The sequence below is a fragment of the Arachis stenosperma genome, chromosome 10, assembly GCF_014773155.1.
Source record: "Arachis stenosperma cultivar V10309 chromosome 10, arast.V10309.gnm1.PFL2, whole genome shotgun sequence".
Lineage (NCBI taxonomy): Eukaryota > Viridiplantae > Streptophyta > Magnoliopsida > Fabales > Fabaceae > Arachis > Arachis stenosperma.
In genome coordinates this window covers 3,029,273-3,050,960 of record NC_080386.1, presented here as the reverse complement: position 1 = coordinate 3,050,960, position 21,688 = coordinate 3,029,273, and the positions used below count along the sequence as shown (strand labels likewise).

The following is a 21,688-nucleotide window of genomic DNA, read 5'->3' as shown; positions in this document are numbered from 1 at the left end:
TTTAACGCCAGAAGGGGCACCAGACTGGCGTTAAACGCCAGTAAAGGGCAACAACCTTGCGTTAAACGCCAGGAATGGGCACCAGCCCGGCGTTTAACGCCAGAAATGGCTCAAAACGTGAATTTTGATGCCATTTGGTGCAGGGATGACTTTTCCTTGACACCACAGGATCTGTGGACCCCACAGGACCCCACCACCACTCTCTCTCTTCTTCCCCCATTCACCAATCACCTCAAAACCTCTTCCCCAAAAACTCTTCAACCCTTCATTTTCACACAACCTAAACACCCCTTCTTTCCCTTCTTGGCCGAACACACCACCTTCCCCCTCTTCCTCATTTCTTCTTCTTCTACTCTCTTTCTTCTTTTGCTCGAGGACGAGCAAACATTTAAGTTTGGTGTGGTAAAAGCGTTGCTTTTTCATTTTTCCATAACCATTATGGCATCCAAGGCCGGAGAAACCTCTAGAAAGAGGAAAGGGAAGGCAAAAGCTTCCACCTCCGAATCATGGGAGATAGATAGATTCCTCTCAAGGGTGCATCAAGACCACTTCTATGAAGTTGTGGCCTTGAAGAAAGTGATCCCCGAGGTCCCCTTTTCACTCAAAAAGGGTGAATATCCGGAGATCCGCCATGAGATCCGAAGAAGAGGTTGGGAAGTACTCACCAACCCCATTCAACAAGTCGGAATCTTGATGGTTCAAGAGTTCTATGCCAATGCATGGATCACAAAGAACCATGACCAAAGTGTGAACCCGAATCCAAAGAATTATCTCACTATGGTTCGGGGGAAATACTTGGATTTTAGTCCGGAGAGTGTGAGGGTGGCGTTCAACTTGCCTATGATGCAAGGAAATGAGCATCCTTATACAAGAAGGGTCAACTTTGATCAAAGGTTGGACCAAGTCCTCACAATCATATGTGAAGAGGGCGCACAATGGAAGCAAGATTCAAGAGGAAAGCCGGTTCAATTAAGAAGGCATGACCGCAACCGGTCCGAAGTTACCATAGACCGGGCTATCATGATCCATAGCATCATGATTGGAGAAGAAGTGGAAGTTCATGAGGTCATAGCCAAGAACTCTACAAGGTGGCGAATAAGTCTCTACCTTAGCAAGGTTAGCCTTTCCTCACCTCATTTGTCACCTCTGTTATTCAGTTGGAGTTGACATAGAGGGAGATACCCCATTGATGAGGATAAGCCCATCACCAAGAAAAGGATGGAGTACACAAGAGACCCCTCTCATCAAGAGATCCCTGAGATGCCTCAAGGGATGCACTTTCCTCCACAAAATTATTGGGAGCAACTAAACACCTCCCTAGGGGAGTTGAGTTCCAAAATGGGACAACTAAGGGTGGAGCATCAAGAACACTCCATCATCCTTCATGAAATTAGAGAAGACCAAAGAATCATGAGGGAGGAGCAACAAAGACAAGGAAGAGACATTGAGGAGCTCAAGCACTCCATAGGATCTTCAAGAAGAAGAAAGAGCCGCCATCACTAAGGTGGACCCGTTCTTTAATCTCCTTGGTCTTTATTCTTCTGTTTTTCGAATTTTAGTGCTTTATGTTTATCCATGTTTGTGTCTTATGATCATTAGTGTCTTAGTGTCTATGCCTTGAAGTTATGAATGTCCTATGAATCCATCACCTTTCTTGAATAAAAACGTGCTTAATTGAAAAGGAAAGAATTGCATGAATTCTGAATTTTATAATAGTTTAATTAATTTGATGTGGTGGCAACACTTTGTTCTCTGAATGTATGCTTGAACAGTGCATATGTCTTGAAGTTATGAATGTCCTATGAATCCATCACCTTCTTGAATAAAAACGTGCTTAATTGAAAAGGAAAGAATTGCATGAATTCTGAATTTATAATAGTTTAATTAATTTGATGTGGTGGCAACACTTTTGTTCTCTGAATGTATGCTGAACAGTGCATATGTCTTTTGAATTTGGGTTCATGAATGTTGGCTCTTGAAAGAATGATGAAAAAAGGAGACATGTTACTGAGGATCTGAAAAATCATTAAAAATGATTCTTGAAGCAAGAAAAAGCAGTGAATACAAAAAAAAAAAAGGGGCAAACGAAAAAAAAAAAACCGAAAAAAAAGAAGAAAGAAATAAAGTTGTGATCCAAGGCAATAAGAGTGTGCTTAAGAACCCTGGACACCTCTAATTGGGGACTTTAGCAAAGCTAAGTCACAATATGAAAAGGTTCACCCAATTATGTGTCTGTGGCATGTATGTATCCGGTGGTAATACTGGAAGGCAGAGTGCTTTGGGCCACAGCCAAGACTCAATAAATAGCTATGTTCAAGAATCATCATACTTACTAGGAGAATCATTAACACTATCTGGATTCTAAGTTCCTAAAGAAGCCAATCATTCTGAATTACAAGGGATAGAGTGAGATGCCAAAACTATTCAGAGACAAAAAGCTAAAAGCCCCGCTCATCTAATTAATACTGATCTTCATAGATGTTTTTGGAGTTCATTGCATATTCTCTTCTTTTTATCTATTTGATCTTCAGTTGCTTGGGGACAAGCAACAATTTAAGTTTGGTGTTGTGATGAGCGGATAATTGTATGCTTTTTGGCATGTTTTTAGTATGTTTTAGTATGATCTAGTTAGTTTTAGTTATTTTGTTAGTTTTTAGTTAAAATTCACTTTTCTGGACTTTACTATGAGTTTGTGTGTTTTTCTGTGATTTCAGGTATTTTCTGGCTGAAATTGAGGGATTGAGCAAAAATCTGATCCAGAGACTCAAAAGGACTGCAGATGCTGTGGATTTGACCTCCCTGCACTCGAAGTGGATTTTCTGGAGCTATAGAAGCCCAATTGGCGCGCTCTCAACGGCGTTGGAAAGTAGACATCCTGGGCTTTCCATCAATATATAATAGTCCATACTTTGCCCAAGATTTGATGGCCCAAACCGGCGTTCAAAGTCACCTCAAGAAATTCCAGCGTTAAACGCCGGAACTGGCACCCAAATGGGAGTTAAACGCCCAAACTGGCACCAAAGCTGGCGTTTAACTCCAAAAGAGTCTCTACACGAAAATGCTTCATTGCTCAGCCCAAGCACACCAAGTGGGCCGGAAGTGGATTTTTATGTCATTACTCATTCTGTACACCTTAGGCTACTAGTTTTCTATAAGTAGGACCTTTTACTATTGTATAAAGAATCTTGGGATCTTTGGAACCTTTTTCTTTAGATCTTTTGATCACTTTGGGAGGCTGGCCATTCGGCCATGCCTAGACCTTGTTCTTATGTATTTTCAACGGTGGAGTTTCTACACACATAGATTAAGGTGTGGAGCTCTGCTGTACCTCGAGTAATGCAATTACTATTGTTTCTATTCAATTCCGCTTGTTCTTTGTCCAAGATATCACTTGTTCTTCAACTTGATGAATGTGATGATCTGTGACACTCATCATCTCACTCATGAACAAAGTGACTGACAACCACTGTTCTACAAGCATCTGAGGCTTAGTGAATATCTCTTGGATTCCTGATTGCACGATGCATGGTTGATCGCCTGACAACGAGTGCTCGCCTGACAAACGAGCCAGCCATTCCGTGAGATCAGAGTCTTCGTGGTATAGGCAAGAACTGATGGCGGCATTCAAGAGAATCCGGAAGGTCTAACCTTGTCTGTGGTATTCTGAGTAGGATTCAATGATTGAATGACTGTGACGTGCTTCAAATCCTAGCAGGCTAGGGCGTTAGTGACAGACGCAAAAGTATCAATGGATATTATTCCGGCTTGAACGAGAACCGACAGATGATTAGCCTATGCTGTGACAGAGCATCAGGGACGTATTTTCACTGAGAGGATGGGAGGTAGCTGCTGACAACAGTGAAACCCTACACGAGCTTGCCATGGAAAGGAGTAAGAAGGATTGGATGAAGGCAGTAGAAAAGCAGAGAGACGGAAGGGAAGGCATCTCATGCGCTTATCTGAAGTTCCTACCAATGAATTACATAAGTCACTATCCTTATCTTTTATACTTTTCGTTCATCACCATATCCATTGAGTCTGCCTGACTAAGATTTACAAGATGACCATAGCTTGCTTCAATGCTAACAATCTCCGTGGGATCGACCCTTACTCACGTAAGGTATTACTTGGACGACCCAGTGCACTTGCTGGTTAGTTGTGCGAAGTTGTGTAATGCCATGGTATTGAACACCAAGTTTTTGGGGTTCATGACCGGGGATTATGAGAGTTGTGAAAAGTATTGTTCACAATTTCGCGCACCATGTATGAAGGAAAGAGACATTATATCATGACATGTAATGCTAACATCTATATCCTAAAAACATTTAACATATGACATAAAAATTAGCATAAAATCCCTACCTCGAGTGAAGTTTCGATAGGTATTCTGATGCAAATAGATGCGGTTTGTTAGTGAAGAGAGACTTGTTCCATAGCTAGACTTTGTTTATACTAGAATGTTTTGTTTAAAAAAGGGAATAGAATAAGAAAGGAAGGATCAAATAGCTCTCAGGTATGTGCAGATTATGTTAAAAGGCATTTAGCTAAAATCTTCAGTCTGAATCGTCACTTTGTGAGCCCTATAACATTTTCTACGTTTGGAATTTGGAAATAACTATTAGAGACAAATTTATAGATAAATGAATTAGCTTTAAAACAAATGTTAAACTAAATCAATCGGATAACCACAGCTTGAGATATTTTCGAAATACTGTTAGTATATCAGGCTGGCTGATAAGAGCGTGATTTTCTACTATGAACTTGTAACCGATTTATCTTCCTAATTTGATTTGAATTTGATTTTATACTGAACTTAAGCAATAGAGCTAGTATTCTTATCTTTTTATATAACTAAATATCATTCAAATCTAATAAATGTAGAATTAATTATGACTATATTTTAAAAAGTTGTTTATTGTCGGTTAGAGATTTACTACCACTAGTGTTTTTATGTGTTTAAATTTTAAATTCAAATCTTAAATCATTACCATTTTAATTAATTAATTAGTTATCAAAAAATGACTTGATTAAAAAAGTTGGTGTAAAATAGACTTAATGGCAGCAAGTTTAGAAATGAAATTATCAGTGAGAATAATGTCGTCAACATAGACTAGAAGGATAGAAATTTGAGCACCAGTAAATTTAACAAATAAACTATAATCAGATAAGGTCTGCTGATATCCATGAGATAGCAAAAGATGAGAAAGTTTGTCATACCACATACGACTAGATTGTCGTAAACCATATAGTGACTTTAGTAGCTTGCAGCATTGATTCGGTCGAGGAGATGTAAATCCGGGTGGTAGAGTCATATAAACATCCTCAGAAAGATCCCCATGTAAGAAAGCATTATTGACATCCAACTGATGTACGGGCCAATGCCTCATAGAGGCCAATGCCAAAACTAATCTGATGGTGGCAGGCTTGACAACAGGGAAAAAAGTTTTCAAGAAATCAACACCTTTAGTCTGAGTGAATCCTTTAGCCACAAGGCATGCTTTATATCGATCAACTGAACCATTAGACTTGCGTTTTATGCGATAGACCCATTTATAACCAAACGGCTTAACGCCTGCAGGGCAATCAACGAGACGCCAAGTTTTGTTCAACTCAAGAGCATCCAGCTCATCTTTCATAGCACTTCGCCAATTAGAGTGTTGATTGGCGTTCTTAAAAGACTTTGGCTCAACCTCAGAATGTAGAGATAAAAGAAACTTTTTATGTGAAGATGAAAGAGAAGAAAAAGACATGACTGAAGATAAAGAATACTTGCACTTTGAGGGAGATTGATTTGTAGAGATGAGAGAGGAATTGTACTAGTAATCAGAGAGATATGCTGGAGGTCGGTGAGGCCGGTCGAAATGACGAGGATGGGGTTGCACAGGTGGTGAATAGGGTGACTGGGGATGAGGAGGTGATGGTTGACTAGTGTCTAGTGCGGAAGGGGAGATGGGTGTGTGTGTTAAAGGAGATTCAGTGGTCACGGCTCACGGGTTCAACTTGGTTAGGAAACGACAATGAAGAAGAAGGAGAGGTTGTTGGAGAAAATAAAGAATTAGATGGAGTTGGGTCAATGGGTATAGGTGATGGTTCAATTGGAAGACTAACTGAATCTTGTTTTTGAGAATGTGTGTTTGGCAATGTTGGGATGAGTGTATGGAATTAGACATTTTTGGTGACTAAGGGCAAGATCGTTTCATAAAAATTCATATTTCTAGAAATCTCAATTCTTTTATCTTCTAAAACATAAACAATATATCCTTTAAAACCATGTTAAAGCCAATAAACACAACCTTTTTGGCTCTTGGACCAAATTTTGATCTGTTTGCGATTAGGGTAGAAACAAAACATAAGCATCCAAAAACTTTAATGTCATGATAATTTGGTGGATGATTGAATAAAATCTCAAATGGTGTTTTAAAATTAATTGCGAATGATAGAACTCTGTTAAGTAAATAAACAACATGTTTAACATCACAAGACCAAAAAGATGATGGTAAATTAGATTGAAACATAAGAGCACGAGCTATATTCAAAATATGTTGATGCTTGCGTTCTACCCTTCCATTTTGTTGAGGAGTTTCAACACAACTACGTTGATGAATAATGCCCTTTGAAGCATAAAAATCATGTGAAACAAATTCTGGTCCATTATCAGAACGAATAGTTTTGACTTTAGAGTTGAATTGTGTTTCAACTAAAGTAATAAAAATTTTTACATGATTTTGCACTTCTCCTTTTGATTTTAATAAAATAACCCATGTAAAGTGGCTAAAATCATCAACAATAGTAAAAAAATATGTATGATTATGAATAGAATTTTGTCGAAACAGACCCCAAATATCAAAATGTAATAAATCAAAACTTCTATTGCCTTTGTTAAAACTTTGAGAAAATGAAAGTTTCTTTTGTTTAGAAAGATGACGAATGTCACAAGTCTCGTCGTGATGCATAGAGGTAAAAGGAAAATGTTTATGTAAGTGATTAAGTCTTTGTCTAGAAAGGTGTCCTAAACGAAAATACCATATATTTGAAGGTGTAATGGGTGGAGATTGGATGAAATTTATGGAGTGTGTAGTGGATGAATTTTTATCAAAATTGGGTTCAAAGACATATAATCCTTCTCTCATTCTGCCCAAATCAATGGTCCCTAAATTGTTGCTCTGTAGAGTGCAAGAAGAAGATGAAAAAGTGAGTTCACTTATGAGTGCTGAAGTAAATTTTGAGACAGAGATAATATTAAAGTTGAAATGAGGTAAATAAAAAAACATCATGAAGAATCAAGTATGGTGAAAATTGAACAATACCTTTAAAAGAAACAGTAGTTTAAGAACCATTTGGTAAATGAAAAATAATAGGAGAAATTTGTATATAAGAAATAAGCCAAGACAAATTTGATGTAATGTGATCTGTGGCACCAGAATCAATGATCCAAGTATTTAAAAATGAATCTCGATTTGAAAAATTGTTAACAATAGAAAAAGTATTGAAAGAACAAAGATAATGAGTAATTGGATTTGACAAAAGCTCAAGTGGATTTGAAGGACGAGTTTCTTCATTGGAAGGAAGTTCCATGAAAGAAGAGTGCTGGGCTGACAAAAGATCCAAAAGAGGCTCCTCATAAAGTTGCTCGTGTGCCCTTTTTTCTTGACCTAAGACAGAATAAGGAGGTTGGTTATTCATAGTGGGAGGAGAGGTTGAAAGGGTTTTAGGATCTGAATTGGTTGGTTTATCCATGAATGTCAAGAAGAGCTCTGATACCATAATAAAACAGAAAGAGTACATAAAAAGCATGCAAGGATAATAAAATTGTGAAAGAATAAGGAAAGAAAAGATGAAAAAATTTTGTTGATTGTTGATTGTTGATTGATTGGAATTGTAAACTGTTACGGCCTAGCCCAGCTAGGCGCGACGGCCCATCCGGCCCAAGGACTTACCGACCCGCTTGGACGGGTCAACGCGCATAACCCGTCCGTCTGGCGACCCAGCCACTCACCCTCACTGCATGATAGCTGTGGGAAAGGAACCTTCTTAGAAGAGGGCCTTCCTCTGTGGGACCCGCCCTACTAACAGGGTATATAAGGGGAGGGTCCTACCCCTCCCCCAAGGTACGTCACCATACTCTGAGCTCTCATATCATCTAAAATACTCTACTGACTTGAACGTCAGAGTGTCTTTACAAGTGACACCCCCCGCTCGACCTGAAGTGCTCGGAAGTTCGTCTGACCCCTCGCTCGCACTACCCTTTGAAGATAGACGAGAACTCACACCCTGTCCTCGAGATCTCCACGAACCATCCGGTACCCGACCTACCGAACATAAACTATAAAGATAAAACTAAATTTATATAGAGCATTGACCTATGAAAGATAAAAGCAAATAAAAATAAGACAGAGATAAATAAAGATAAGATAATAATAAAGACTAAAATTATAATTGAATTTGTGTATTCTGTTAGACTGATTTGTGGGCCGTGAGACTTATTTATCGTTGGGTTTAATTACTCTGTTGGTCCCTATAGTTTCGCGAAATTTTCAATTAGGTCCCTATACTTTTTTTCCTTTTAATTGAGTCCCTACGTTAATTTTTTTTCAATTTAGTCCTTATCGTCATAAAACCGTTTGAAATAACAGAATATTCCATTAAAAAATCTCATAATTTAGTCAAAAAAGTTAATTAAAAACACCTCTATTTTTATAAAATACCAAAAATGCCCTTTATATTTTTGTCCCCAAAATCAGAGAACTCTAATTATATTATCCCTAGGTTATTCTCCTAAGTTCCTAATTAGATTTCTCCTCCGTCGCACTCTGCTGCCGTCTTCCATGGCGTCGTCGTCCCTCTGCGTCGCCCACAAGTGCTCTGTTCTGCTCCACTCGTCCGCCTTGCCTATTGCATCCCCTCGTCCCGCCTTGCCTCACTGCGCCTCGCGGTGCCTTGCCTCAAATCGCCGCTCCTCAAATCTTCCTCATACTACACTAAGAACGGGAGAAATGGTATTTTTAAAATAACTTGTAGTCAAACTGCATCTCCCAATTCTAATGCTTTGATGTGTTGTTGGTGAAAGATTTGCGGGCACAATTGGCCTCTATTTCCACTAGCAATCAAGAAACTGAACTCACCATTGACGATGACTTTGATATCTCTGGATTGAAGCCCCTCAAAGTCCCTACCCAGATCTTCTTCAAACACTCTTCCATGGATACCCACAAAAAGGTCCCAGATCTCAAACCTTTCTTCTCGAGATTGTAATTGTAATTTTAATTGTAATTGTCATTTCCGATCACAGCATTGGCATTGGCATTGCCAGTGTGTACTGTTGTCCCCTTCCCTGGACCCTAGACCCTAATGGATTTTCTGCTTATCAAACAGGGTTCTGCAGAAGCTGAGTTTTTCACTGAGTATGGAGAGGCAAGCCGATACCAAATCCACGAAGTCATCAGGAAAGGAAGTTATGGCGTCGTGGGCTTTGCCCTTGACACTCATACTGGGGAAAAAGTTGCAATCAAGAAAATCAATGATGTTTTTGAACATGTATCGGATGCTACAAGAATCCTAAGAGAAATTAAGCTCCTGCGCTTGCTTCGCCATCCTGATATAGTAGAAATTAAACATATTATGCTTCCTCCTTCCCGTCGAGAGTTCAAGGATATCTACGTTGTCTTTGAGTTGATGGAATCTGACTTTCATCAAGTAATCAAGGCAAACGATGATCTTACACCTGAGCATCACCAATTTTTCTTGTACCAACTTCTTCGAGGCCTCAAATATATACATACAGGTATTATTAGGTTTCTTAATTTCTTATAATTAGTTCATACTATATATATATATATATATATATATATATATATATATACTCAGCAGATGTTTTTCATCGTGACTTAAAGATATGTGATTTTGGACTTGCTCGAGTTTCTTTTAATGATGCTCCATCAGCTATATTCTGGACTGTAAGTGTACTATTGTGCATGCCATGTCAATCTGTTACTTGTTTACCACCTCTTGCTGACTTAATTTACTTACTCTTACTAAGGACTATGTTGCAACTCGATGGTACCGGGCACCTGAATTATGTGGTTCTTTTTTCTGTAAAGTAAGCTTCTCTCTACTTTGACAATACCTCTGGGTTGCTTCTACAAGATAGAATAAGATGAGTTTGCTTAAAAGTAATGGAATGGAATATCTATGTAAATGTAAATGTAAATTTTTAATCCTTGTGTTGTGCAGTATACCCCTGCAATTGATATCTGGAGCATTGGATGCATATTTGCAAAGATGCTCAATGGAAAGCCATTGTTTCCGGGTAAAAATGTGGTGCACCAATTAGATCTCATGACGGATTTGCTTGGCAGTCCTCCACCTGAGTCCATTGCAAGGGTTAGTTTTTCAAAGTCTAGTTTGATATCCAACCATATGACATGCCGCAATCATATTTATATCTAACCAAATGCAACTTCATTTCTATAAGCACTCCTTTGGTAATATACCTTATGTAATGTAACTGTAATTGTAATTACAGGTAGCTGCTAATTATGTAGCAATGGTTCCTTCCGGATAAGTATTTGATAGGTAAATCCACTGATGATAAAACTATATCAATCTCAACTCATCTTCATGAATTCCAATATTTAGAATGATGTTTCTTTTCGTGTATTGTCTGAAACTCATCCAGGAAAAAAAGCGAAAGATTAATGCAGAAAAGAAGAGGAAAGAGCTCGAGAAGGAGAGAGCGAAGGATGAACTTCTGATGAGAAAGTGCCAGAATGCTTTGGTGTTGCTTTGTGATTGTAGGTGGTCCAAAAGCAGCATGTGCTGGTTGTGCTGGCTTTGCGGCATTCTCAGTCGTTATAGAGAAATTCTTAGACATGCATGAGTAGTTACCTATTGAATTGAAGTCACCCAATTTTGTATTCATTAGGCATAGCATGGATTTTCATAGTGATAATCTTTTGCCCATTTGCTAAAGAGCGCATACAAAATTGTAGTATTTTATTTTACATCGATTATTGTTTATTTGTATACAATATCAATTGGTGGATGCATTCCTCCAATTCTAAACTAGATGTAAGTATGCTCTTAAATATTAATGTAAAGTTTATTATATAAACTGGATGCATTATCATAATGAATACTTGAAGGATGAAAATTAAATTTTATATATGCTTATTACTACTATTTCTATTTCATTTTATCCATTCTTTTTTTAGGTTCTTAAGATAAGGTATTTTGAAAGTCGAAAAAAAAGAGAAAGTATTTTGGTACAATTTGTATATAAATAAGCAAAAGAATGATACTGACAAAATAAAAGGGATTATAGAAATATTTTTCATGTCTTAGAATCATTGAATAGGGATTATCCGAATATCTTTCATTGAATATTTATATTTTCACCGAATTTTTAATTAAGTCCCTATATTTTTTTCTTTTTAATTAGGTCCCTAAGGGTATAAAAGTAATTTCACAATTCACTAACATTTTTTTGACGTTTAATGTTAATAGGGACTAAATTGAAAAAAAAATTTAATGTATAGGGACCCAATTAAAAGGAAAAAAAGTATAAGGACCTAATTGAAAATTTCGTGAAACTATAGGGACCAACAGAGTAATTAAACCTTATTGTTGTCATAGGTTAAGGTGGAAGAGTGATTTAATATAAAGATTACATTTGTCAATTTTGATCTTTGCAAAAACTTAATAATATTTATATTTTATTTTGTTATTTTTTACATATATATGAGTTTAATTTTAAAATAACTTTTTTTGTATAATTATCTAGCTAATTAATTAAATCCATGCACTTATATGTCTTTTTAAGTAGTGATTGTAAAAATTAATTATTTTTACTAATATAATAATACATGATTAGTTATTCATAAATCTTTTATACTAAAAAGAATAGAAGAGATTACTCAAATGAAATTGAATCATAAGCGTTAGAAAGTAAGTCACTTATTTTTTTTTTTACGAATGATTCAATTTTATTTTATAAAGTAAGGAAACAAAATGTTTCAACATGTTGAACATACTACAAAGCTATCATAAAATTAGTAATTAAGTGGTAAATCTAGATAAATTTTATGTATTTTTTAACAATGACGCTCCTATAAAAATTATAGAAAGGTCGGCTGAAATTTTATAGATCGATAATTTTAGAAATCAAAACAAATATTTTGGATTTTTGTCAGGGTTCAGAGATCCAAAAGAGCCATGTATACTTGGGTATATCAAGGACAAAGTGATTAAGAAGCTGCAACATTAAAAAATACCACTTCTTTAATAATGAAAAGGAAGTTCTAGTTAAAGAATTAGCCTTGGATGTCTCTTTCGTTTTTAGATCAATCTAAAAGTCTCGGCTCAAGATAAAGAATTACAAAAGAGTTTCTCATGAATCTAATATTCCCCTTTAATAATGCCATAAAAAAATTTAAATTACATAAATTTAAATCTAACTCAGCACATTTAACATATTTTCCATTTTTTTAGTAACACCTACCCACCAACATTACAAATGACCACAATTTTATGACTCACCAACTACATACATGCATATATTACATAAAGACAACTTATATTACTAAGTATCTATATCCTTTATTGTGAATATATGTATATATCATTTGATTCATGAACTCCGATGGTCGGAACCATTTGTCCTCTTTGTGTACCACTTTCATATGTTGAAAAATGTGAATTTTATTCTTTGTTTTGTTTCTCAAAAATCGTAATTCCCAGCTAATGTCATTTTTCTTTCAATCTATTTAACAATATTTTGGCAATTAACTATCATTGGCTATGGCACCAACTTTTTCTAACAAAAATTGAATTGCATCTTCCAATTTTTGGAGTATAATCTCTCTAGTCATGTTTGCTCTTGTAACATTACCCCTAGAGTGCTTTATCTCTCCCCAGTTACTAGTTAAATAACCTTCAACTACAAAAACAATTTAAATTCTGTTGTCTTAGTTGTTTTGAGTTTTACATGACTTTAATAGATGAAATTCATAGACTTGTTCTATAGTTTTTGTCGGGTCAAAAGAGAATGAAAAAAAATAACGCAATAGGTTAATTGAGAAATAATCAGCAGACCAAAAGTTTAAGATGGATTAAATTTTGATTTAAAAGTGTTTAATTTTATCCTCTTTAAAAAAAACTACAGATTGTAAACTAAGTAGCCCTCACTTTCTTTGAAGTATGCCAAAGTAAGTATTTTAGGTATTTTACATTCCTAGAGGTTGACATTGGAATAAATTCCTCAAGAGATTGGAGGAGTTTGCTAGAAGGTAAAAAAACAATCATGTCAAGTGCAAATCAACAACTTATCTAGATTTCAACTTTAATTGTAGCAGACAGATAGTGAAAACACCAAATAATTTAACTTTTTAATCACAAGTTAGCACAAACTATTCTTTAGATTCCAGACTCTATCTGGGATGAAAAAGACATTCTTACCAGGTTAGAACTTGCAGTACTCAATCTTTTCGACAATTGACTTATCAGCTCTTGTATCTCCCATTAGAGTGATTACCAAAGCACTGTAAACAAATGCCTTTGTACTCATGGGATAATCTCTGCAAAGAAAGTGATGATAGTGACAGTAGTGTTGATGATGATGATCATGATAAGTTTCAGGAGGATAGAATATATTCAAACTATGAAGTAGAAAGTATTAGGGATTTTGTACCCTCTACTTCCATTAAAGAGGAATATGTTTCATTCTGTCCACCTACAACAAGTGGGCGGGAGGTTTTGTGGTGCTTCACCCGACAGAGGAATATATTGAGAATGTTGTCAATAAACCTGCTTTACATGAATCAAATACTGACGTAGATATGAGAGATTCATCTTGCATGTCCTGTGAGGAAACAGAATCCACCTCCACTAAGCAAAGCATCAACAGAAACAAATACCTAGCCATCCAAGATGCTTGTGATAAAACAAATGCTTGTGATAAAACAAGTATGCTTGCATATAATCTTGTAGGTCATTTATTGAAGGAGTTTGCCATAATTGAAGGCCTAGATATAAAATCAAACCAGAGATTATACTCAGAAGTGATAATCCAATTGAAGATGTCCTAGATATAAAAGCAAATCAGAGATTATACCTCAGAAGTGATAATCCAATTGAAGATGTCCAAAGTATTAAAACTGTCTACTTTTTTTTTCTTTTCTTTTTTATTTCATTTTCATTTTTTAAAAGAAAAAGAAAAATAAGTAAGACTTTTGCATTTTACCTGTTATGATGATGAAAATAACTTTTCTATTGTTTCTACTAATTTGACGATAGCATGTTGTTTTACTTTTACCATATTACTCCATTTTATAATATGTAATTTTCAATTTTTCATCCATTACTATCTAACACATTTGATCAGTGATTGCATCCTACTATGAGAATTGTGTTATTGTGTAGTCAATATTGATTTTCTCTTTGCTGTTTTATACAGAAAGGGAACATTTCTCATCTGAGAATACAGAAAGTTCAGCTGTCATTGTAGTTAAAGAGCTGGTTCAAGCCCTTTCAGATAGGTATTTTTTTCGTCCCTCGTCTATAGTTTGTATTGATGGCATTATTTAAGTGTTGTAACAATGTGATTTTATTCATCTAGACGATCCTCTTATTGGAAACAGCTAACAAGCCGAATTTTTGTATTTCTTGTTAACTAATGTTATGTGAACTGCCGTGCCATTGAAAAACTGAAGATATTGATGAGCTGATGCTGTTTGACAGACTAAAAGCTTTTACTCAACAAAAGCATTCTGAAATGGTTTCTCATTTGGATCAAGCTTTACTCAATAACTCAACTGTTGAGTTTGTTTAGCATGATATTTACCACTTTGTCTAGTGTTTTCTACATATGGCCCGGCAATTAACTACAAGCAGCATATTTTTCCTCCATAACAACTAATCAGTAAATTTTCTGTTTTGGATGGGCTTGGAATGCCACTGAGGAAGAGAAGTAATGTGCGAACACCTTCCCTTTTGAGTAGTCTTTCTTTTGTTCATGCACCATTTAACTTATTTACTATATTTAGATTGTCCATGCTGAGTTTGATGGTGTGGAGGGCAGGAAAGAGCGTGAAGCCCCTGATGAGGAGATTGGCAGAGGTGCGGAGAATTGTTTGAACAGCACATCGGAGGGAAACATTTCACCAAATGTAGTTAATGAGATTTATGCTAGTTTGGACAGGAGTGGTAAGCAGGATGTTGGCATATGTCTGATGAGGGGTGATGCAGTGTAGGATTCAGATTTAGAGGATGAGAATACAGTGGTAGAGAAAACTGGATTGGAGGATGAAGGGGCTGTAAGAAACTTGAAAGATTCGGGGGACTTAGAACAGGATGTAGACGATAAAACTAATCAAGATGAGCACAGAGGAAGCTGGGATAAAGATATGGCTGAAAATAGGGCTGCTTGAAATCTGGTGGTCGAATCAGAAGCTGTTTTATATGACGAGGATGAAGACATTATGGCTATTCTTCAAACTCAGAATGAAGTATTGGCACAAAAAAGAAAGCAAGTAAAATAGAAAGAGAAAGCAAGAAGGAGCCGCCCAAAAACGGGAATAAGGTGTGTAATAAAGGTTTTAAATGATTTTAGTTAATAAAGTTTTTAAATGATTTTAGTTCGTAGAATATGAGGGATTTAGGGGGTGTTTGAAAGTGAAAAATAGTAAAAATTTAAGCATAAAAATAATGTGAATATGTTAGGATTGATATAGAAAAAAAAGAAGGTGATCAGGTGATTACTAAGTTTGATGTAGTGCAATTTTGGGGTAATGATGCGATGGGTTGGAAATTTGTGGGATCGAAAGGTGTTTATGGAGGTTTATTAATAATGTGGGATGATATGATATTTAGGTTGAGTAATTGTTACAAAGAGGAGAGATAGTTGTGTATAGAAGGAGAATTGACAAACAATAACTTTCATTTGTACGGTTTGCTTGGTGTATGATGCGTATACAAGGAATGAGAAGCTTGCTACATGGGTGTCTTCTATGAGATTGTTCAGTTGAAAGAAAGGAAATGAGCTAATGTGTTAAGAGCAATATGGAATTGGTGGATATAGAGTTGAATGACCGTAAGTTTACGTAGTTTAAGAGTCCATCGTGCAGCCGAATTGATAGAATGTTGGTGAGTTTGGTTTTATTGTTATCATTTGGAGCATTTGGGTGAAAAGGAATGACAAAATCTTCAGGAATCAAGAAATAGGTATTGTAGGAGTAGTCAACATGGCGATTATGAGTTACAAAAAGTGGAGTGATATTTGATCTTTTCGATTGTTGCTGGTTTTTGCCGAAAATGATTAGGAATTAATTTATTTTATTTATTTAATACTTTTTTGTTGATGCTCCACCTTATTGTGTTGAGCTTTTTGTTTCAAAAAAAAATACGGTATAAAATATATAAATTAATTTAAAATTTACACATAATTTTTTTAAGTAAAATTATGAAAATACTCAATTCAAATTTATTTATTTGATTTTATATTATTTTATTTTTATTCTTTTAAGTAGTTATTTTTATTTATTTATTTTTCTAGATTATATTTAAGTATTATAGCACAAATATAAAACTGTTAGATAAAATACAACATTAAATATAATATTGCAATAGTTGAAATTAACATTCAATTTATTTTATTTTATTTTTCATGATTCACAATAAGATTATGTATTTTTAATAATATTAGAATTAAATGATATCAAAAAATGTAAATGGTTGAAACAAAAAAGAAGTGATATATGGATGATATAATTAATGAATACAATTAGATTAAAAAAATAAAAAAATTATAAAGGACATGATATATAACTAAAATTAATATTTAATTTTTTTAATTTTATTTTTCATGACTTACAATAGTACCATGTATTTCAACATATCATAACTAAATAATATTAAAAAAATATAATTAAATTGTTGAAAGAAAAAAAATGATATATAAATGATATAACTAATGAATACAATTAAACTAAAAATTAAAAAAAATCTAAAAAATTTTGAAGGTATAGAGTTTTAGGAATTTATTACCTAATATATGTTTAGCAAACTAAAAAAAGAGTTGTGGTCAATAACCAAATTCTTTCAAGACTTGTGTCAAATATTAGTAAGAATGAAGGAAAAAAATAAATGGCATGATATTATATTAAAAGAGGAGATAAAGAAGAGATGTGAAGTGAATGTTGATTTATATGAAAAACATAAAAAAGAATAAGTATGAAAGAAGATGATGAATTTTATTTTATTACTTAATTTATACATATTAAAGAGAAAGAAACATTAACATTGAAATCATCTAGTATCTTATATAAAATTAAAGAGTCAGAGAATATAAAAAATATAGAGTAACCTAAAGAAAAATAAATGACATAAGAATGAGAAAGAAAATTATGTTTATAAAAAAGAGTGAGTATAATATTAGTAAGAGGATGAATTATGTTTATACCTAATAAAAAAATTATATTAACATCGAAGACATATAGCATTCCATATAAGAGTAAAAAGTAAGATACTTATGCAAAATATTAGTAAGAATGGAGGAAAAAAGAATAAGTGGCATGATATTATGTGAAAAGAGAAGATAAAGAAGAGATGTCAAATAAATGTTGATTTATATAGAAAACAGAAGAAGAAGTATAAAAGAAAAGGATGAATTATGTTTTATTACTCGCTCAATTTATACCTATTAAAGAGAAATAACATTAACATTAAAACCATATAGTATCTTATATGAAAATAAATATTAAGAGATTATAAAAAGCATAGAGTAACCTAGAAAAAATAAATGACATAAGAGTAAGAAGAAAAATGAAAAAGAATCTTAAATTGTAATACGATATAATAATCATAAGAAAGAGTGAGTATAAAAGAGGATGAATTATGTTTATAGCTAATAAAGAGAAATAATATTAACATTGAAGACATATAGTATCCTATATAAAAGTAGAGAATAGGAGAATATGAAATTATGGAGTAATCTAAAGAAAAATAAATGTCACTAGAGTGAAAAAGAAAATGAAAAAATACCTAAGCTATAATAATAAGGCACATGAGAAGTAGAAATAAAATAGTTAAAAGTAATTCAATTAGAAACAAAAGGATTAAAAAATTATTTAAGCCAAGTCTTCTTTTTCATGGTTGGTTGACTCACTATTATTTTTTCTTTACTTTCTTCCGAATAAATATAATTACATAATCACTTACTACATATATTTAGCAAAACTGGTAGGAAAAAAAAGAGATACGATATTATGTGAGGAGGGATAAAAAAATTGTGTAAAATAAATGTTGATTTATATAATGATAGAACAAAGAATAAATATAAAATGTGAGAATAAATTAGAATTTAACTCAATTTATACCTATTAAAAAGAATTTATTAATATTGAAAGGATATAGTAACCTATATAAAATTAAAGAATAAGAAAATATGAAAAATAATAATTAAAAAATCCTATTAACATTGAAAGCATAGAGTAATTTATATAAAATTAAAACACAAATAAAATTGATATATTAAGTATCAAATACAATTAAAAAATGTGGATATAATCGAATGGTAAAATTTCTCTTTGCCAAGGAGAAGACGCCTGCCCTTACTCAAAAGAAACGACACTATAGAATTCTCGGGATAGGAATAAACAAATCATGAATAAATCTAAGTGACTCTTTCTTAAACCCAAACGATCTTTTTCGTAGGACAATAAAAAACTACATTAATTGCGTGACCGTTCCAAAGAAATGCACCTCGAGATCCAAAAAAATCCAAAAAACTCTTTGGAAAAGGAAAGGTTTTTAAACAGTATTAAAAGTTTATTCATTAGCGCAATCAATTTCTATGGAAAATTCAAAAAAATTGTATAAAAAATACAAATATTGAAATATTCTAAATTAGCTGGATTTTATTCTCTAATAAAATATAGAATTTGTATATAATATTAACTAAAATAGTTTTAAATAATTATATTTTTAATAAAATCAAAGAAACAAAATTTTAGAATTATTTTTATTTAATTTTATTAAATAAAAATTTTTACTTATAACTCATATAAACATCTAATATCCTACTGAATTCAACATCCGTAAACTCCCATTGTACACATTATACACATACTCCATTGGCCCCCTATACTTCCTCTTTTGGAATCTATTTATTTTATAAGAAAAGAAAATATTTTGACGAAATACTAAATTGGTGATATAAAAATAATAAATTTTTGAATTTTAAATCTTGTCATCTCTATCTAGAACTAATACTTATCGTAGGAAAAGTAATAAGGGATCAATTGAGACCAATTCAAATTGGAGATATATATATATATATATATAATATATATATATATATATATATATATATATATCAATATTTATATATAGTATATAGTATATGCAGGCAAGATGTATTGATGTCACTTAAAATTTAATAATATTTTATTAATATAATATTATTATGTTATTAAAAAAATAAATAATGAATCATAGATAGATTTTTAACTATTAAAAATTTAAGACAACTTATATACCTTAATAAAAAAAACTTATGAATGTTACAGAAATTTATAGATAATTAAGTTTTGCTACAACATAGATATCTTAAAAAAAAAAAATCAAAAACTCATTTTCCATTTATTTTCTCTCTCATTTTATAATCGATTTCAAAAAAACAAAAAAACAATCAGTAGGCTACGTAAGTCGGCTAACTTTTTTGCATATGACACACACTTTGGTGTAACGCCGGTTATGGAACATAGGAAAGATTTATACTGTTGTGACGGCGGTTAGGTGACGGAGAAAAATTAGATGGTCCAATTTCTTGTAGGTGAGAGAGGAAATCGGACTATAGTCCGATTTGTGGTTGATGGATGGCTGTGTGCAAAGAAATCAGACTCACTGATTTCATGCACGGATGATGAAATTTTTTTGGTCCAAAGAAATCGGATCCACCGATTTCAAGGCTTCTGGACAAAAATTTTGCAAGAAACTGAAATCGGACCCAACAATTTTTGGGTATCTAATTTTTTTGGCGGGTCGTTCACTAATTGGACTGTCCGATTTTAATGTTCAAAAAAATTCGAATCACCAAGAAAGCGGTCGGACGGTCCGATTTCAGTTATATATATATAGACCCAACCCAAACTGAGCATCCCACTTCATCTTCCTCTTCTCCCGTTCTCCAAATCTCTGCAGTCCACCTCTGTCTTTCTCTTCTTCTCTATTATCATGGCCAAATTTTATTACAAATATCTGAAGGAGTAAAATTTATGTGTGAAAATCTATTAGATATTATGATTCCATTCACACTGTCATTTGAAGAATTAAAAGGTGTGATTTGTGAGAAGATGGATTCTCAAATATCTAGGAGAGTGTCATGTATTCTGTACAAATATCCTATATCTGTGTTTGGTGGGTTTGTTCAATTTCAAACGAAATATGTGACCGATGAAGTGAGCATGCAAGAAATGTTTTCAGTGTATCTTGAAAGTCAATCCCGAATATCGTTTCATCGAACTGTATATTGAGTTGGAGCAATCTGCAGCGGACCGAGATATTGAATTAGAAGATTACAACAGTGATAGTGAGGAAGAGTTTGAAAGTAACTACGAGGTCGTTGATCCGGGTGTAGACGAAGATCAAACTGACGATGCTATGGTGGCAGATGTGGCAAATGCACTAGCAAACCAGCAGCCGTTTGTGGAGCCAACTTTTATGCAGTCGTTGGATTTGGAGGCCATGCATGTACCAGAGTTTTCTCAATATGTAAATATAGGTACGTCATAATTTTAAATAATGATTTGTTAAATTATGATTTGTGCATATGTTTTGAGTTTGAGACAAATATTTAAGACAACGGTAAATAGGCAAAATATAGCATATAATTAGTAGTTGTTTAATGTTTAATTATCAATTAAACATGTATGTTGAGAAATTTAGTATTTGGCATCTTGTGTTATTATTAATTTATTAAATGTCATTTGATGACCTAATTGATTAACTTATTAACTGTTGAATGATTTATTTTTTATTTATGGATCATAGATTTTATTGATGTGACACGTTTTTAAGAATGATTTATCGAAATATAAAATTTGTGATGTAATTGCAGCAGAGCTTTCTGTTATGATAGATGGTGAATTTACCGTGGAAATAGAATTCAGTTCTAGGGAGGCAGTAATTAAGGCGATGAAAGATTATACCATCCACAGAGGTGTCAATTATCGGGTGCATGAGTCAGAACCGACGACATTCTATGCTAAATGCACCCAGTATGGCGCAGGCTGTGATTAGCTTATCAGGGGTGAGCAAAATGTCCAAGAAGTACTATTGGGAGATAAGGAGGTACAATGGTAGTCACACTTGTACTAGGACCACCATTTCTCAAGATCATTCGAAGCTGGATTCCAACACAATTGTAGAAGTAATAAAGCCATTGGTAGAAGTTGACCCATCTATAAAGGTGAAATCAGTTATTGTGAAAGTACAGTTGAAATTTAACTACACCATAAGTTATCATAAAGCATGGTTGGCAAAACAGAAGGCAGTGGAGTCAATTTTCGGAGGTTGGGAAGCTTCATATGAAGCTTTGCCGATATGATTTGAGGCCATGTGTCACAAGGAGCCATCCGTAGTTGTTCATTTTGAAATAATGCCTACGTATCAGGGGGATAACTTGGTTCCTAATATT

General features: G+C 33.7%; 1 protein-coding gene across 3 annotated transcripts; it reads left to right on the top strand.

The window, feature by feature from the left end:
• Window positions 1-8,768: 8,768 nt before the first annotated feature.
• Window positions 8,769-11,074, top strand: LOC130954783 (mitogen-activated protein kinase 9-like). Of its 3 annotated transcripts, none has more exons than XR_009076418.1 (7): window positions 8,769-8,996; window positions 9,068-9,216; window positions 9,373-9,781; window positions 9,891-10,096; window positions 10,231-10,380; window positions 10,523-10,572; window positions 10,676-11,074. XR_009076418.1 is itself a non-coding variant. In XM_057881548.1 (7 exons), exons 2-6 carry the CDS (start codon window positions 9,710-9,712, stop codon window positions 10,559-10,561), a joined length of 384 nt encoding a protein of 127 aa, XP_057737531.1. In that variant the 5' UTR covers window positions 8,769-9,216; window positions 9,373-9,709; the 3' UTR covers window positions 10,562-10,572; window positions 10,676-11,074. The 3 variants fall into 3 exon arrangements, 2 of the variants coding, with proteins under 2 accessions (XP_057737531.1, XP_057737532.1); XM_057881548.1 differs by having other exon boundaries at window positions 8,769-9,216; window positions 9,891-9,953; window positions 10,037-10,096; XM_057881549.1 differs by having other exon boundaries at window positions 8,771-9,216; window positions 10,037-10,096.
• Window positions 11,075-21,688: the final 10,614 nt, after the last annotated feature.